The 19,900-nt window shown below is 41.6% G+C and overlaps 2 protein-coding genes across 4 annotated transcripts in view; one reads left to right on the forward strand and one right to left on the reverse strand.

Annotated features, from left to right (window-relative positions):
• Positions 1-19,900, forward strand: part of TRAF3IP3 (TRAF3 interacting protein 3) — a 290,160-nt gene that overhangs the window by 22,338 nt on the left and 247,922 nt on the right. For 2 of the 3 annotated variants that reach the window (XM_073667064.1, XM_073667068.1), the window contains exon 2: positions 5,387-5,482. The gene's annotated coding sequence lies outside the window, so the exon portion shown is untranslated. Of the gene's footprint in view, positions 1-5,386; positions 5,598-19,900 lie in introns of all 3 variants that reach the window. The other variant, XM_073667066.1, reaches the window with a different exon arrangement.
• HSD11B1 (hydroxysteroid 11-beta dehydrogenase 1) overlaps positions 1,560-19,900 on the reverse strand; it is a 43,994-nt gene continuing 25,653 nt past the window's right edge. The window contains exons 2-6 of the mRNA XM_073667076.1: positions 17,778-17,908; positions 11,236-11,347; positions 9,881-10,066; positions 5,332-5,475; positions 1,560-4,661 (exon numbers count right to left, since the gene is read on the reverse strand). Of these exons, the coding sequence (XP_073523177.1) occupies positions 4,435-4,661; positions 5,332-5,475; positions 9,881-10,066; positions 11,236-11,347; positions 17,778-17,908 (800 nt within the window). The 3' untranslated portion in view covers positions 1,560-4,434. The remainder of the gene's footprint in view (positions 4,662-5,331; positions 5,476-9,880; positions 10,067-11,235; positions 11,348-17,777; positions 17,909-19,900) is intronic.

A 19,900-nucleotide genomic window follows, 5' to 3' on the forward strand; every position in this document is an offset into this window, starting at 1 on the left:
GACCTTCCGGAAGGCAGCGAGGAAAGCCAGAAGATCGGATACCAGGGGATCCCCTCTTTCCCACAGAGGGTTTAGCCATGCCAATGCCTCCCCGGTGAGGTGAGACATGATGAACGCCACCTTGGCCCGGTTGGAGGGGAACTGATGTGCCAGGAGTTCAAAGTGCAGCGTGCACTGATTTAAGAAGCCCCGACATAAGACGGGGTCACCACCACAACGTGGAGGCGCAGAGGGCCGGGGTCCAGGGCTGGGTGCCATAGCGCTAGTAGGTTGAGGTGCCGCCGAAGCGGGTGCCGCTCAGCTAGAGACACAGACGGGGTGGACAGCGTGTCCAGGCAGGAGTTGACAGTCTGCAGATAGGACAGGATAGTCTCCTGTTGGGATCTCTGATGTGAGACCTCCTGGTACAGTTCCGAGAGCGAAGGAGCCTGGGGGACACCGGGTTCCATGGCCTGTTCAAACTGTTACGGATCCGGGTGGTGGAACCTCTGTGCTTCGGTGCAAGGAGGGACCAGAGGGACGTGACTAAGTGCCTACTCGGCCTGACCAAGGTCACGCGGCGGCTTAGTTGACTCCGTGAACCAGGGAGGGATTGGGCAGGTGGACCAGGTGCCACTCTGGGACCGACCTTGTGTGAGAGCAGGTGACTCCCACGGGTCAGATGGCAGGAACTGACCGGTACAGCGGATTAGCACGGCTGGAAGGCTGACGGGTGGTCCGGGTGGATAAGCAGGCTGGTTCGGCAAATAGCCAGACGGGTGCTCCAGGTAGGCAAGCAGGCGGGCACGACAGGTAACAGGCAGGTGCTCCAGGTAGGCCGACTGGCGGGCACGGCAGGTTACAGGCAGGTGCTCCAGGTAGGCCGACTGGCGGGCACGGCAGGTTACAGGCAGGTGCTCCAGGTAGGCTTGTTGGTGGGCACGGCAGGTTACAGGCAGGTGCTCCAGGTCGGTTGGCTGGCGGGCACAACAGGTAACAGACAGATGCTCCAGGTAAGCTGGCTGGCGGACACAACTGTAGACAGACTGGAGGACAGAACTGTTAGGCTGGTGGGCTGGACTGACAGACAGACTGGCCGGCAGGACTGACAGGCAGCGGGACCTGAAGGCTGGAGCAAGTGTTAGCACACAGAACAACAACCTTGAATAGGCACCTCCATATTGGAGGAGGTGCCTAATATAGGAGAAGTCCTCCGGCCACTGGCCGAGGACTCTATAGGACGGCGCGCGCGGCTCCTTTAAGAGGGAGGGAGTGCGCGCTCCCTAAGCACAGTGCCTGGGAAGCTGTCCGCGGTGCGCGCCACAGCAGCAGGGGAGCGGGAAGACGCCGGATCTGGACCGCGGCGGTGAGGGGAATGGCATCTCTGCCCATCAGGAGGCAGAGACGCCGATGCTACATATTTTAATTTACTGAGATAATGACTTGTGTTTTCATTGTCTGTAAGCCATAATCATCAACATTAACAGAAATAAACACTTGAAATAGATCACTCTGTTTGTAATGACTCTATATAATATATGAGTTTCACTTTTTGTATTGAAGAACTGAAATAAATTAACTTTTTGATGATATTCTAATTTATTGAGAAGCACCTGTATATATGGCAGAGATAAGTTAGAATCAGCTACTGTTAATATTAAAGAGGATACGATGTTCGAATGAGCTCCCTAACCTTCTCAAACTGCTGTTCGGAGGAGTGCTGATAGTAGGACCCCATAAAATCTAATATTGATGGCTTATCCCATGGATGAACGATCAATTTAAAAGCCTGGAAAACCCTTTTAGGGTATGTGCACACGATGCAGAAATGAAGCAGAAAATTTCTGCATCATTTCTGCATCTCCCTGGCAGAAAAAACGCGGATTGTACATGCGTTTTTCCTGCGGAATACATGCGGATTCACATGCGATTTCGCATGCGGATTGACAAGCGCTTTCCAGGCGATTTTAGCATCACTTGGAAAGTGCTTGACAACTAGGTCACACTATATAAATCCATGCAAACGGCATGGATTTATATAGTGTGACCGTATAAGAATGTTTAAAAATAAAAAAAATAAAGCTATACTTACCCTCTGATGCCCCGGTGCGTGCTGCCGCGTTCGTTCCTGGCTGCCGGGATATCGCGAGACACTGCTCTGAAGGGCCTGCGGTCACATGACTGTGACGTCACCGAAGGTCCTTCAGTCTTGCACGCGAGCAGAGGGAAGGAGACCGGGGGCCGTCAGAAGGTGAATATCTCTTTATTTTTTATTTTATTCTTGTTTTACAGCTTTTTAAATGGTACCTGGGTGTGGATGAGACTCTCCTCTCATCTACACTCGGGTACCATCCGCACATTAGAACGCGCCAATATCGCAAGTACAAATGCAGTCTTGCGGAATTGGCGCGTTCCAATGCAAGTCAATGGCGGCAAAAACGTCGCGTTTGCGCAAAATTAATTGACATGCTGCGGATTTTTGAGCGCAGCGTTTATGCTGCGGAAAAATCCGCATCATGGGCACAGCACATGCGGATTTCAATTGGGGAACATTGCTGCCCTTCTACCATGCATTTTTAATGCTTTTGCGCGGCGTTTGCGCAGCTGCAAAAACGCCGCGGAAACGCATTAAAAACGCATCGTGTGAACTCAGCCTTAGGCTGCGTGCCCACGTTGCATATTACAAGCGTATATGCTGCGGAATTTCCGCAGCGTAAACGCTTGTAAAACGCATATATATCCGCACCCCATGGTCCCCAATGGCATTCCGCAATGTCAATGCCCATGCTGCGGATTTTTCCGCAGCGTATATGCTGCGGTCAAAAATCCGCAGCATGTTCATTAATTTTGCGTTTCCGCATGCTGAATCAATGTGCGGATGGTACCCAAGTCTGGAAGAGAGGAGACTCTCATCCAGACCTGGGTACCAAAGAACCTGTAAAAAAAAAAAGAATAAAATAAAGTTTATACTTATCTTCTGATGTTTTCCCTCCGTCGCGCTATTGTGTGAAGGACCTGCCACGTCATTGATCATGTGACCCATCACATGACTCAATGACTTCACCGCAGGTCCTGCACACAACAGCGTGAGCCGCTCAAGACTCCGGACGGGGCAGAGAATGCATCGGTAGGTGAGTATAAACTTTATTTTTTTATTTTTTACCATTCTGATTCTTTTTTTTTAACTATTACTTGGTCACACTATATAAATCCATGCCGGTTGCATGGATTTATATAGTGTGAACAAGTTGTCAAGCACTTTTCCAAGTGATGCTTAAATCACTTGGAGAAGTGCTTGATAACCCGCATGCGGAAATGCATGCAAAGACGCTGCAAAGACGCCTCACAAACGCTTCTACCTGGCGGGAAAACCGCATGTACAATCCGCATGCGATTTTCCCGCCAGGGAGAAGCGTAAAAAATATGCTTCAGTTCCGCAACGTGGGCACTTAGCCTTAGTGTAAAATTAAATAAATATACACATTTTTCCTTTCTACATTTTTTTTTTTATTGTTGACATAAACCTCTTTAAAAAGTCAAAAATAATTGTGCTCCACAACGGGAGTGAATCACAGGTTACCTTCCTTTCTGGCAAAATAATTGCACACTTATGACTCACAGATTAAAGCACCTTCATAAAGGAAGTCAGTGGCTTTGACCGTGCAGAACTGCTGGCAGGGCTAGATAGAAGAGGTATTGGTAGTGTTTAAATGTACTTTACCTGTACTGTTTTACCAGCTACAGGTGCCTGAAAGGCAGTCCATAGTGCCGAAGTGCTTTTAATAAAGAATGCCTTTTTTAAACATCCTACTGTAGTCAATAAATAATAATAATAATAAAAGACTCCTTTACTGATTCCCTATCGCTCCTCCATACTGTTGGAAGGGTCCCCTGCTAATCTTCCTCTTCCTGCGGTTGGGGATCTGCTTAAAGGGAACCTGTCACCATGAAAATGCACTCCAATCTGTATGCACCGTGTTATAGAGCAGGGGGAGCCAAATATGGTAGATTGATATATAGTTTTATGATAAAAGATTCCGGATAACTTGTGTTTTCATAATTTAATGCTCATTCATTTATTCCTCTTCCCTTTCTGGTGCCGGTTGAATGTGCTGAGAGCTCCGCTACTCCGCAGCACATCCAGCCGGCACCAGCAACAGCTGATCAACGGGGGATGTGGGTGTCGCACCCCCACAGATCAGATATTGATGACCTATCCAGAGGATATGCCTTCAGTATAAAAGTCCCGAACAGCTCCTTTAATCACACTGCATTTTCACCCATATTATAAATCATTATTGATCACACTGCATTTTCACCCCTATTTTCTCCATTTATTTTATTCTGGTTTGTCTGATTAATTGGGATAAATTCTGTGTTGATGATTATCTTGATTACAGCTCATGTTTATTACAGTTTCCCCAATTTGTTGTCTTTGCATCATTTGTAATGACATCATTCCTGCTTGCTATTCAGTGCACTGACATCATAATTCTTAAGGACCAGGTAGTCTAAAAAGTCTGGTGCCCAGTCTCTAAGCAACATTGGAATCTTGGTGGCTTGATACTGGTAATACACTTCTCTTTGTCTGAGGGCTCCACCTTTAATGATCGCTAGCGCACATTCTTCTTTTGGAGCTGCTGGTTGCTGGATCACATGTGATACTGTATTTATAGCGGAGTCTGCAACATAAATAGGCAATGTTTAGTAGCTATATACCCAAAAAGGCCCAATGTAAATTCTCCCTATTAGGGCTCATGTACATGACTGTATTATCGGTCCGAGTGCTTTCCAAAAACACATCGAATCACACTCAGACCAATGTCATTTTGTGGGGCCGTGCACATGTCCAATGACACGGCCATGCAATTCAATGAGTCAGGGGAAGACATTGGACTGCAATCAGATGACATCTAAGTTCAGTTTTCATGCACTGACAGTATGGAGAATTTTTTTCCCATCTTCTTCTCACCCAAGAAAATTGGATCAAACTCTGATCAGAGTAAGCTTAATTGGCCCAATTCTCACGGATGAGTGAAAATACTGTCATGTGACCCTAGCCTTACTCAAATTCACACCCATAACATTGATGGTATATCAATTAGATATTACATCAAAGTGGTTCTCCAACATTTAAAAAAAAAAATCACTTGTATGGGTTTTGTGGAAATCTCAGCAGTTACACTCGCTCCTATTAGGCCCTAAAGAGGTTATACATCATATAAGCGAGTTTATCTGACCTGATATAATCTGTTTATGCTTGGGTTCATTTTGTTTTTCGGCTTGACAATATCTTGGGATTGCTCTTTTATTACGTTATATTTCCCAGTATGTAGCATGATATTTTCTTACCTGTGTCAATATAGCTGATAACACACAGTGTAATAGAAACATTGACTTTTTGCAGATAGAACTCCATTCGAAGAGAGCTGAAGAAGCCATCAAGAGCAAATTTAGAGGTGGAATATGGCACATTCAAAGGAACGGCAACCTTGCCTGAAACGTAAGAGCGAAATATACATAAAGTGTGTGCTTCATTCATGTACCTGTCTGCATCAAATTTAAGAGGAATCCTGTCCCAAAAAGATGAATCTGATGTGTTCCAAGTGTTTCTACAGGTCTGTGCTTTTTTTTTCTAACTGAGAGTAGCTGACTGTAGACCTAAGATATGATGTCAACCATTTTGGGCAACATTCATAAAATGCAAAAAGAAAGTTTATAATTTACTTAACGTTAATTTTGCTAAATCTCTGCTCCATTGCACAAGATGGAAGGATATCCATACAACAAAACATAAGTACAGTGGCAGGGATTCGCCTTCACTATCATCACATCTCTATGCAAACAGAGGAGAGCAAGGTCTTGTAGCACAGAGCATAGCGAATGTAATAAATATATTAGATTTTAGAAACATTAGCCCATAATGTTAATGGGAACCTATCATGTCCCCAAAACGCTATGAACCTGTAGATGTGGGGCTTTCCGTCATAAAGGCGTGACTGGCGAGGTTCCGTCACTGCTCAGTACATTAAGCGGCAGCTGTAATCATGCCCCGCTACTGACTGACAGACGGCAGAAACAGCTGCCAATGTGCCAGGGTGTGCTTACAGCCGCTGCTCGCTGTACACTGAGCTGTAACTGAAGCCGCTCCTGCTGCGCCTCTATGACTGAAAGCCGGAGGATGCCGGTCATAATAAAGTTAATTTTCTCCTAGTAGCCATTCCTGTATTGTGGCGGCCACACGGCTTTAAAACATTATTAACCTGTAGATTTACCCCATACCTGCAAGTTGATAGCGTTTGGGGACTGACCGGTTCCCTTTAAACCAACTATTTTACTCCATGACTGTTTGAAAGAGAAATAGGGTTCCAACTACTATAAACACATTTTATTATTCAGCGCAGAATCTTGGGCTTACAATAAAATTATTTTCAAAGGTAGAGACTGATTAAGAATCTGCAAGCAAACTTGATATAACCAAAGACAATCAAAAGTATGTAAATTTACAGTTAACACCACTTTTTCTCACATAAAAGAAACATTAATGAACCTGTTTGGTTCATTTGTTTTAACTTTGCATATCCTTTACCTCATCCTCATGATTGATTCATTTGCGCTGTGACTCCCATATGTTTTTTACAGTGCAAAGACTTTAAACTTAAGGCCTCCATATAAATTAGACTAATGTTGGCTTAATCTGCCAATAAAGTGGCTTATGAAAGTATTCACCCCCCTTGGCATTTTTTGTGTTTTGCTGCCTCACAACCTGGAATTTCCCTTTTTTTTTTTTCAAGGGTTTTCATCAGTTCATGTAAAGAACATGCCCACAACAGTGAACAATTTGATTTTCTTTTTATTATGAAGCAAAGAACAAATAAGACAAAATACAAGTGCTTCTCACTAAATTAGAATATCATCAAATAGTTAATTTATTTCAGTTCTTCAATACAAAAAGTGAAACTCATATTATATAGAGTCATTACAAACAGAGTGATCTATTTCAAGTGTTTATTTCTGTTAATGTTGATGATTATGGCTTACAGCCGATGAAAACACAAAAGTCATTATCTCAGTAAATTAGAATACTTTATAACAAAAGCTTGAAAAATGTTTTTAAAATCCGAAATGTTGGCTTACTGAAATGTATGTTCAGTAAATGCACTCAATACTTGGTCGGGGCTCCTTTTGCATCAATTACTGCATCAATGCGTTGTGGCATGGAGGCGATCAGCCTGTGGCACTGCTGAGGTGTTACGGAAGCCCAGGTTGCTTTGATAGCAGCCTTCAGCTCGTCTGCATTGTTGGGTCTGGTGTCTCTCATCTTCCTCTTGACAATACCCCATAGATTCTCTATGGGGTTAAGGTCAGGCGAGTTTGCTGGCCAATCAAGCCCAGTGATACTGTTGTTTTTAAACCAGGTATTGGTACTTTTGGCAGTGTGGACAGGGGCCAAGTCCTGCTGGAGAATAACATTTCCATCTCCAAAAAGCTTGTTGGCAGAGGGAAGCATGAAGTGCTCTAAAATTTCCTGGTAGAGGGCTGCGCTTTGTTCTTGATAAAAGGCAGTGGACCTACAGCAGCAGATGACATGGCTCCCCAAACCATCACTGATTGTGGAAACAAACTTCACACTAGACCTCAAGCAGCTTGGATTGTGGCCTCTCCACTCTTCCTCCAGACTCTGGGACCTTGATTTCTAAATGAAATGCAAAATTTACTTTCATCTGAAAACAACACCTTGGACCACTAAGCAACAGTCCAGGTCTTTTTCTCCTTGACCCAGGTGAGACGCTTCTGGCATTGTCTATTGGTCATGAGTGGCTTGACACAAGGAATGCGACACTTGTAGCCCATGTCCTGGATACGTCTGTGTGTGGTGGCCCTTGAAGCAATGACCTCAGCAGCTGTCCACTCCTTGTGAATCTCCCCCAAATTTTTGAAAGGCCTTTTCTCAACAATCCTTTCAAGGCGGCGCTTATCCCAGTTGCTTGTGCACCTTTTCCTACCACACTTTTTCCTTCCAATCAACTTTCCATTAATATGCTTAGATACAGCACTCTGTGAACAGCCAGCTTCTTTAGCAATGACCTTTTGTGGCTTACCCTCCTTGTGGAGTGTGTCAATGACTGCCTTCTGGACATCTGTCAAGTCAGCAGTCTTGCCCATGATTGTGGACCCTACTGAAACAGACTAAAGGACCCTTTTAAACGCTTAGGAAGCCTTTGCATGTGTTTTTTTGTTAATTATTCTAATTTACTGAGATGACTTTTGTGTTTTCATTGGCTGTAAGCCATAATCATCCACATTAACAAAAATAAACACTTGAAACAGATCACTCTGTTTGTAATGACTCTATATAATGAGTTTCACTTTTTGTATTGAAGAACTGAAATAAATTAACTTTTTGATGATATTCTAATTTAGTGAGAAGCACTTGTAAGTGAAAACGTCAGTGTGCCATAACTATTCACCCCTTTAAAGTCAGTACTTTGTAGATCCTCATTTTGCATCAATTACAGCTGCAAGTCGTTTTGGATAAGTCTCTATGAGCTTTCGACATCTTGCCACTGGGATTTTTGCCCATTCCTCAAGCAAAACTGCTCCAGCTCCTTCAAATTAGATGGTTTCCTCTCGTGAACAGCAATCTTTTTTTAAGTCTGACCACAGATTCTCAATTTGATTAAGGTCCGGGCTTTGACTAGACTACTCCAAAACATTTACACGTTTCTCCTTAGACCACTAGAGTGTTGCTTTAGCAGTATGCTTTGGGTCATTGTTTTGTTGTAAGGTTTAACCTTTGTACCAGTCTCAAATCACTGACAGATTGAAACAGGTTTCTTTCAAGAATATACCTGTATTTCGTACCATCCATCTTCCCCTCGACTCAGACCATTTTTCCTGTCCAAACTGTTGAAAATCTTCCCACAGCATGATGCTGCCACCACCATTTTTTACTCTGGGGATGGTGTTCTTGGAGTGATGAGCTGTGTTGGTTTGGCGCCAGACATAGCGTTTACTTTGTGGCCGAAAAGTTACATTTTGGTCTCATGTGACCACAGCACCTTCCTCTTTACATTTGGGGAGTCTCCTACATGTCTTTTAGCAAACTCAAAACGAGCCTTACAATTTTTGTTTGTAAGTAAAGGCTTTTTTATGTCCACTCTTCCATAAAGGCCACCTCTATGGAGTGTACAGCTTATTGTGGTCTTATGGACAGATACTCCAGTCTCTATTGTGAACTCTGCAGCTCCTTCAGTGTTACCTTTGGTCTCTCTGCTGCCTGTCTGATTAATGCCCTCCTTGCCCAGACTGAGAGTTTTGGTGGGCAGCCGTCTCTTGGCAGGTTTGTTGTGGTACCATGTTCTTTCCATTTTATGATAATGGATTTGTTGGTGCTCCGGGAGATCATCAGAAATTGGGATTTTTTTTTTTATAACCCAACCCTGACTTGTACTTCTCAACAACTTTGTCCCTGACTTGTTTGGAGATCTCCTTGGTCTTCATGGTGGTGTTTGGTTAGTGGTGCCTCTTGCTTAATGGTGTTGTAGCGTCTGTGGGCTTTCAGAAAAGTTATGCATGTACTGACAGACCATGTGACACTTAGATTGCACACAGGTGGACTTCCTTTCACTAAGCATGTGACTTATGAAGGTAATTGTTTGCACCAGAAATTTTTAGTGGCTTCATAGGAAAAGGGGTAAATACATATTTATCTCATAAATTTAAATATAGCCTATATTTTTTTTCACTTCACCAACTTAGACTGTTTAGTGATGATACACCAAACACAAATCAGACTATAAAATATTTAAACAAAAAAGATAGGTAAAAAGCCATGGGGGGTGAATACTTTTGCAAGCCACTGTACCTCCATTTAAAAACATTGTGAAAGTTTAATTACCTACTAATGAAGAGACTACTACAATGTTGCCACCACTAGCTTTTAACATTGGCAGAGCTTCGACTGTCATGGTTGCATAGCTCAGAAAATTAATTTCCAGAAGTTTCCGTATATGATCCACATCGCCATCAAAGAAATTAAAGTAGGTGTAACCAATATGGTTCAGGATTAGCATGTCCAGTCCACCTGTTTACAAGAAAAGAGCACCATAATGTTCAGAAATTAAGTGATGATCCTTGGGTAAATTCATTTCTGATATTGGCCATGATGGGTATCATTTATGCATTATAATGAGCGTTTTTCACAGTTACTGGCTTATTATTCTAACATGCAATAATTAAAAAAATCCACTGACATTTCTTTGTTTCAGGACTGCCTTGAACATTGCTCAGATTTGAAACACAAAAGTCATTTATATGTCAGATAAAGATCTGCTCACACCAAGTATTTTGTACTTCTCTGAACCATGTGCAAAAAACACAGCATGAGCGAAACTTTCCAGACACAATTTAAGGGAATATTGTGATCTTGTACATTTATTACATGCCTCCAGATTATGCCATGAATGTATATAAGATAAGGTCCCATTAATGGAACCCGCATCTACCTGGAGAATGAGGCCACATAGTGAGCTGCTGTCAGCAGAGGGGTAGTCAGAATTCCTATACAAATGAATGACAATTCCGACCACCTGTCCACTGGCTGTGGCATGTATCAGGGCCTCGTTGTCGATACAGATGAATGTCTCATAGGCCAGGGTCACACGAGCGTATAAGTCAGATGCGTTCTATCCGATTTTTTATCGGATAGCACTTGTACCAGTGTTATTCTACGGGGCAGTGCTGATTACTGATTTTTTTCACTTACAGAATCTGTCTGTGAAAAAAAAAATTGCTGCATGCTGCAATTTCACTCTGAAATTAGAAGACACTTAGCCATTCAATTCAATGGGTGCGTGGAAAACATCGGACTGCACTCGGATGACTTTAGTGCAGTCCGATGTCTGCTGACTCACACAATGGAGAAGATGGAGAAATTTTGTTCTCCATCTGCTCCTCACAGTGTGCTACAGTTCTCTCATTCAAGAGTGTCAGATCACACTATGCTGAAACTCTGATCAAACTCTGATCAGAGTTTGATTAGTGTCAATGGCATAATCGACCCAATTTTGTCAGATGAGAGAATCTACGGTCGAGATACCCCAGCCATTTGTGGGAACCAATTAATTATATATAGATATATTTGAGATGGGAATAACCCGTTAATAAAAAAAATCTGGACAAATTAAGCAGACTGGGAAATGGTAGAGTAACTGAATACAGACCTATCACATTAGCTAGATGATTGGCTCTTACCAAATAAACGTTCTGCTTCATGTACCACACTCTTAGCAAAAGTCATATTGTCCATACTTCCAGGGAGGTAATAAGCAGAAGCTGCACCAAGTTTTGTACACTTTTCAACCACCTAAGAAAAAGAATGAAAATGCATTGTCCAATACTTGCTTAGCATCATGAATGCGTCAGTAATGCTCTATTTTTTTTTGCTCTTAGGTTTTTGCTATTGTACCTTATCTAAGAGCAGAAAAATGTAGGGAAGGAGACCCTGACTCCAACGATATATCACTTACTTTAGTAGATGCAGCATTTATGACACAATCGGAGGTCTTAGATGCAGTATGATTCAGAGCTGAGAAAGCTAACCCCGCTCACACCAGGCTCTCTATGTCCATAGTCTATAGACAGTGAGCTGCTTATTAGAGGCGGGGGCGTAGTTGGTCGAATTAGCATACACCCAGCTGGTCACAGCAATGATTATGTCCTGGTGATAAAAACTTCATTATAAATAACCAACTGCACACCGCCTGATAAGTGATACATCAATTCAGTGTTTTAACCTCTGCCTCATGCTGTCCTCAGATTACATAGCAAAAACCTGCTGACAGATTCCTGTTAACTATTTATATCCTTTGCGTCAAATTTTAGCTTGGAATAGATTTTCAAATTGTAATGTCTAGAAGACTCACTTCCAAACTAAAGGAAGTTGGCAAACTTTCCATGGAAGAAGCAATCTGCAGCTGTACAGGACAGTCATGTACCCCAGTCTTTGTGCATATTGTAACACATTTTCATATGTGCAGTTATTTCACACGCTCAGTGAAAAATAGGAACAACTGATTGCATTTTTAAATTGATGTTTGCATCATTTATAAGAAAAAGAAGCGCAAGTTGTTCCCTGTAACGGGATATCATTCATGCAATAGGACAGCTCTTATCACCCTATAGTCTTACGTAGCATATTAGTAACTTACAAAGAAAGTTGAAGAAAGTAAACCATTTCTGCTTAGTGTTATATACTTCCAAAACATGCACATGTGGCTGGTCCCAGTCTTGTAACATTGAAGATATGGTAAACACTATCATTTCTGCATTGTGCACATATGATAGCCTACAGTAGTTACGGTGCCACTGAAAAAGGGCTGGCAGTGCTAGAGCAGGGAAGGGTAAATACGATCTGCCTTTGTTATTTTACATTGCACAAATTGTTTGGTGTCCCCTTTTCTGAAAGTTTAAAACCCCTTTAATAACTTGTGTGTTTTTGGCTTTGACTTCTTTGTATTTTGCCTGGCATAATGAAATGATGCCTTTCAGATTTTGTAATAATAATTTTATTTCTATAGCGCAAACATATCCTACAGCACTTTAAAAATCAATAGTGACAAGTACAAACTATATAAGACATAACACAGCAATACAATCAAAGAAGAAGAGTAAGAATCCTGCTCACAAGCTTAAAATAGGGGTCCAGCTGGAAGAAAAATAAATAGGGGTATCTAAATAATTCTGCATGAAATAGTCATCTGCGAGTATCCATATAAGTACAGTTTCAGACTGCAATAAGTGCATGGAGTGTGGGGAAACAAATGATAGGAGTGATCAGATTCTGAGGAAACGTTAGGAAGGGAGAATAGAGAACAGTTAGATTAGTGAGGTGAAGTGCTAGGCCAGTCTAAGAAAAATAAGTGTGGTTTTGGAGCACGTTTAAAACTGTGGATACTGGGAATTAACAGGATTGTCTGGTGCAGGGCATTCCAGAAAATTGGAGCAGCACAAGATAAATCTTGACAACAGGACTCTGAGGTTCAGATTATTGAGGATGTTAGCCTTAGTTCATTTGTGGAACAGAGAGAACGGTTAGGGCGGTAGTCAGAGATGAGAAAGATGTCAAACTCTGGTCCGTGGGCTAGATCTGGCCCACAGGGTGATTGTATTTGGCCTGCAACACCAGAACCACCACCCCTATGTGGGGCGATTATTCTGTATGGAGGACTATGTGAAGCATATTTTACTGAATGGAGGATTATGTGGAGCCCATTATACTGTATGGAGGACTATGTGGGGCCCATTATACTGTATGGAGGACTATGTGGGGCAATTGTTTTGTATGGAGGACTACACTATGTTCCAAATTATTATGCAAATAATATTTTCTCAGATTTTCCCAAATTACCTATATGAATTGCAGTCATTGTAATTTTCCAGTCAAATAACTATTAGAGTACAATTGAAAGGTCTTTTTACAAACTGCCTATGATAACAGTATATTTTTTAAAAAATAAAAAACTCAAACTGCACTCAAAATGCATGTTCCAAACTATTATGCACAGCAGAGTTTTCAACCTTTTCATTTTAATAAAGATCAAAAAAATGGTCATTTTTGAAATTATAAGCATTAGCAGGTTATTACAAACTGAAATCAAACAGTTTTCAACTCAAAACTTTATTCTAGGTGATGTTACATTTGCACATAGGACCCCTTGTTCGAAAGGAGCTTCTGAACTCTCTCGTCCATTGAATTTGTCAGGTTTTGGATGGTTTCTGCTTCAATTGTTTTGCATGAGGACAGAATACCCTCCCAGAGCTGTTGCTTAGATGTGAACTGCCTCCCGCCATCATAGACACTCCTTTTGATGATGCTCCAGAGGTTCTCAATGGGGTTGAGGTCAGGGGAGCATGGGGGCCACACCATAACTTTGTCCCCTTTTATGCCCATAGCAGCCAGAGATGCAGATGTGTTATGTGCAGCATGAGACGGGGCATTATCATGCATGAAAATGATCTTGCTGCAGAATACACGGTTCTTCTTCTTGAACCATGGAAGGAAGTGCTGTTTGAGAAACTCAACATACATTATGGAGTTCATCTTTACCCCTTCAGGGATCCTAAAAGGGCCGACAATCTCTCTCCCCATGATTCCAGCCCAAAACATTACTCCACCTCCTCCTTGTTAGCGCCGTAGCCGTGTTTGCATGGGGTGTCCATCAACCAGCCATCCTCCACTCCATTCATCTGGACCATCGAGATCATTTCATGCATGATAATGCCCCGTCTCATGCTGCACATAACACATCTGCATCTCTGGCTGCTATGGGCATAAAAGGGGACAAACTTATGGTGTGGCACCCATGCTCCCCTGACCTCAACCCCATTGAGAACCTCTGGAGCATCATCAAAAGAAGTGTCTATGATGGCGGGAGGCAGTTCACATCTAAGCAACAGCTCTGGGAGGGTATTCTGTCCTCATGCAAAACAATTGAAGCAGAAACCATCCAAAACCTGACAAATTCAATGGACGAGAGAGTTCAGAAGCTCCTGCAGAACAAGCGGTCCTATGTGCAAATGTTACATCACCTAGAATAAAGTTTTGAGTTGAAAACTGTTTGATTTCAGTTTGTAATTACCTGCTAATGCTTATAATTTAAAAAATGACCATTTTTTTGTTCTTTATTAAAATGAAAAGGTTGAAAACTCTGCTGTGCATAATAATTTGGAACATGCATTTTGAGTGCAGTTTGAGTATTTTATTTTTTTTTAAATATACTGTTATCATAGGCAGTTTGTACAAAAACCTTTCAATAGTACTCTAATAGTTATTTGACTGGAAAATTACAATGACTGCAATTCATATAGGTAATTTGGGAAAATCTGAGAAAATATTATTTGCATAATAATTTGGAACACAGTGTATATGGGGCCATTATTCTGTATGGAGGACTATGTGGGGCCCATTATTCTGTATGGAGGACTATGTGGGGCCCATTATTCTGTATGGAGGACTATGTGGGGCCCATTATACTGTATGGAGGACTATGTGGAGCCCATTATACTGTATGGGGGACTATGTGGGGTCCATTATACTGTATGGAGGACTATGTGGGGCCCATTATGCTGCATGGAAAGTCATGGGGGGCCATTATACTCTTTGTAGAACTATGTGGGGCCCCTTATTCTGTATGGAGGACTGTGAGGGGCCCATTATACTGTATACTGGTTGGCCCCCGACTTTGTTAAATTTTTTCATTTTTGCCCTCTGTGTGTTTTGAGTTTGACATCCCTGGTCTAGATGGACGTGATCTTTGCAGTCAGTCACTGACAGTAGCAGTGACTTGTTGGTTACTGCTGCAGCTATTGCTTGGCTGCAACATTTCCATGTGTGACTTAGACATACCAGACAGCACAGAGACCAGAGGGACTGAGAGTGGCAGGGATCAGTTAGATAAGTATGACTTTTTTATATTTACACCATTCAGATCATTTATTTCATTTTCACAAAACAACCCCTTTAATAATTGTGTGATTTTCATAAGTTGTGATTCAATTCAATTACAGCTTTGGGATTGCAGGATAGATCCATAGTGTTGTGCACAGAATTTACAGTGAAAAGAATACCGTGCTGCCTGTGCCTGTAATTGTATACTGAAAACACTTTTTAACCAGTTTCTGACATAGGATGTGCTGATATGCCTTATGTTGGGTGTGGGTGTTTTGTATGGAATCAGGAACTGTGCCCGCTCCATACTCAGAATGCTCCTGTTTAACTGCTGCTGTTAATAGCTGCCATCGGCATTTAAACGGTCCACCAGAAGAAAAGCGTCTGAGGACGTGAAACAGCTGTTAGCTACTACTGCAGTTTGTCTTTCGTATATTTCCTGGATGCACCTTATGTAAATAAATGGAAATCTTGGATGATGATTTATGTGGAGAGTGCTGATTATACCTCTCTTCATAAAGGCATTTAAATGGCACAATTGTTCCCGGTACTCATTATGGAGAGCCAATGAGTTGCCATGGCAGCCGGGGGTCTGGAATACTTTCATTGCTTCATTCCCACCAAAATAGTCCCTCTATGAAGCCAAGCCACAAGAGATGATTAATTTTACTATATACTACAATACCACTAGATTGCAGTATAGTAAAAGTGATCAAATGACCACAGATTCAAGTCCCCTAAATGTATAAAGTAAAAATTGGTAGGAAAAAAGTAAAAAAAAAAAAAAAGTAAAAATATGTATCTGTAAGATTTAAATTGCCGCCTTTTCCTAAATAAAAAAATAAAAAATGTATTTGTTATCGTGTCCATAAAAATCTGATGCTAACTGCCAAAAAAATAAAGACTCCAGAATTTGGTCACCACATTTCTCCCCACAAAACTTCAATAAATAGCAATCAAAATGTCAGAAATACCAAAAAATTATGTTCATAAATCCCCCATGCAAAAAAAAATAAAAATCAAGCCCTCATATAGCTCAATTGACAGAAGAATAAAAAAGTTAAGGGTCTCCAAAAATTGCAGCACAAACCAATTTTTTTTTTTTTGTTTACAAATTTCTGAAATTTTAACCAAGGTGAAAAAAAAACAAAAACTAGTGACCTGAATAATAACGTTATTAGGACATTAATATTGCACAATGAACACTGTAAAATCAAAACTGAAAAACCATTTCTGAACTCCTTTTTTTTTTTACTATCATTTTACTGTATTGCACAAAAATTGCAGCTCTCGGAAGAAGGGGAATACAGAATTAAAGCACAAAAAATTACTCAGGAGGGAAGGGGATAAACAAGATTAGCCAGAAGCACTTTGTTTTTGATACTTTTTTTACCTGTTTTCTCAAGGATTCTGTTTGTTGTCAAGTGTTTTTCTGCATGTTAGAAAATTTTATTATGTTTGATAACTAGATTGATAGAAATTAGTGTAAATAACAAAGAGCATAAGGCCCAATTTACTCTCCTGTGAAAAAAGGCACCCGTATCAGTGTTTTGGATCAGAGTGTCATCAATGGTTGGTCCATGTGTCTGTTTTAACCATCAGCGTGTCATCAGTGTTTATACAAATTGCCTTTTCTGAGCGGAAGAGGACTAGAACTCTGGTGCCACCTATTGGAAGTAGCAATCCTACAAGTCAATATCGACCCTTTAACGAGCCTTGTCACATGACTTAGGATAAAAGCCAGAACAGAATCTCAATTTGTAGACACTGTGTTTGGGGTGCCACCCTTCATTTGTGCAAATTATGAGATCTGGTTTGGCTGGGTGAGAGGCGTCTGACTGGGATCCAAGGGGTAACATTTCTTGTGGAGAGTGACATGCCAAGGTGAGGAGACTTTTAAGCCTTGCAATCCTCCTCTGGGAATTTGCATATTTAATTTCTCAGGAGCATTGCAAGGCTTAAAAGTCTCCTCACCTTGGCATGTCAGGCTTGGCATGTCACTCTCCACAAGGAGAAATGTTACTCATCAGTGTTTTTCACAGATGGATAAATAAATGTCAAAGCTTCTCCTGCCCTGTGCAATGTTAAATATGGACTGAACACTGTTGCCATCCGTGTACTGTATGTGTTCTTCATGGACCCATAGACTTGTATTGGCCCTTTTCATCCGTGATACTGGAGAAAAATGGTCATGTCTCCATGAGTTTTGCAAAGACACACAGTCTGTGGAAAAACACGGACATGTGAACAGCCCCATAGACTATAATGAGTACATGCTGTATCCGTGAAAAACAGATAGAACATGTTCGTGCAACACGGACAAGTGAATGAGACCTAATAGTGTTACCTTCTTGAGTTTCTCTTCAGTCCGTGCAGTTATTAATACATGTGATCCCATCTTTGCCAGGTGATATGCCATCTGTTCTCCAATGCCAGAACTTGCACCAGTAACAATCACCCGTTTTCCCTTTAGCATTTCTAAAGATACAGAATCAAATGACTTAGTGATCATTTACTGTTTATATAATTACCATATCCTGTAAAAAAGAGGCAAGTAAATATGTATTAACATGTCCAATGTTCACAACTTTTCATAGTATGAGAAACCTCACAATTCTTTTAGTAACCTGGTTTCATGCCTTTAATCCTCCTCTAAGACATTTACTGATGTTCATTTTATGATGGACATTACCTGTTCGTGGTATTACTAACATGGCTTTGCAAGTGATCCATAGAGAAGTAACATTTATATTTGAATACTGGTTTTATACCCATTTATGCACCCTACAAATAAGTTATTACAAGACAAAGTGATATAATTACGCCAGGAGAGAAAAGGTGGAGTCAGTTAAGATATACCTTGGGTGTGCACAAATATTAATTACATTTTTTGTCAGCTTTTATTAAATCTATTATGAAAAAGATTAAAAGAACACTGAACAGACAAATGCCTATAAATGCACCACAGTGGTCACAATCCTATTGTTAACAATAGCTTGGTCGCAAAAGGTTATTGAAGAGTTAGGAGTTGCAAATGGACTTGTAATAACTATCCATCCAGCCATTGCCCAGAAATTAATCAATATAATTTTCCTGTAATTTATCATTGACATAGAAAATATTAAAAATCTGTGAAGTCACTCAACCCCCTCTCTGTCATTTGCAATCTGAGCTAACACTTAGATGTAGGATTGTACAATAGTGTCACGGGTGTGTCAGGTGTAACAGACAGTTGCTCTGATTCTGGCTGCAGCAGGTCACTGCATTTGGCATTGCAGACGCCTTTTTAATGCTTCTTACTTTTGGACCCAGCGGCAACCTCCCTCCTGCTCTGATTGACACACCCTGGTCTGGGTGTTTATAAACTCTCAGTCTGCTTCAGGGAGTCGCCGATGATATTCTCATTTTCCCATATGCAGGCTTGGAGCAATAGCAGTCGGCTAGCTTCCTCTCTGGTGCCCTTGGAGAATGTTGGGTGTTATCTCTCTGGTGTCTGCTCAAGCTAAGTTTTCCCCCTTTGTTTATCTCACTTGTTGTCTTTAGTTTATAGTGGGGACTGACCAGTGCTCACCTCCTCCCTATCTAGAGCCTAGCTCTAGGGATATACAGAGATTAGGTTTCCTGTTCGGCGATAGGTGCGGAACCTATATAGTGGCGGTAGGATAAGTAGGGTGATATTAACTCTGCCTAGGGTTCTCCACTCCCCATTTCCCTAGCGTTTGGGCTGCCTTCCCCTCATCCCTTTGTGTTGCATTTAGTCTTTCCCATACTGTGCGTGACAAATAGACTGGTACAGGTAGGGAGTTAATTAACATGCAAGAACTTCTTGTAGGACAAAGCTATACAATTGACAGGTAATTGAGACTTCAGAGAGTTGGACAGCCATAGAGATATGTGTTGACGCATAGACACAGTTTAACATATGGGCCAGGTGACTGAACAGAATGATATGTATTGCGTACAGACAGGGAGTACCAATTGTGTTATGTTCTGCTACCAGAGCTAAGGAAAGAGAGGAGATCTGTCCCTACGATAGAACTCAGCTGAATCCCTACGATGTAACAGGGAACCTGATCCTGCGATCAGACCTGCTAAAGTCCTAAGCTAGTCTGTACGAAGACCTATAGATGTGGGGGAGGAATCCCTACAAGTACTAAGGACTGGGAGGAATATGGGACACCTCCTAACTGAAATAGTAGCAGACAGACGAACAAACAAAATATAAAGAACATAGAGGTCAGTAAACCAAGCAAACTAACAGAGCAAGACACAGAGCACAGGCTAGCTAGAAAGTAGATATACAATGAAGTCCAGCAAAGCCAGAAGGGCGGAGCAGGATTAAATAGGCCAACAAGGTCATGTGACCAGCAAAGGAAAAAACCTAACAGCAAGGTTCTAACAGTACCCCCCCTTCTAAGAGGATCCTCCGGATCCCCTAGGACCAGGCTTATCAGGAAATCTCCTGTGAAA

Source organism: Phyllobates terribilis, unplaced genomic scaffold (assembly GCF_046119375.1).
Source record: "Phyllobates terribilis strain yellow unplaced genomic scaffold, ASM4611937v1 Scaffold_2__4_contigs__length_985480577, whole genome shotgun sequence".
Lineage (NCBI taxonomy): Eukaryota > Metazoa > Chordata > Amphibia > Anura > Dendrobatidae > Phyllobates > Phyllobates terribilis.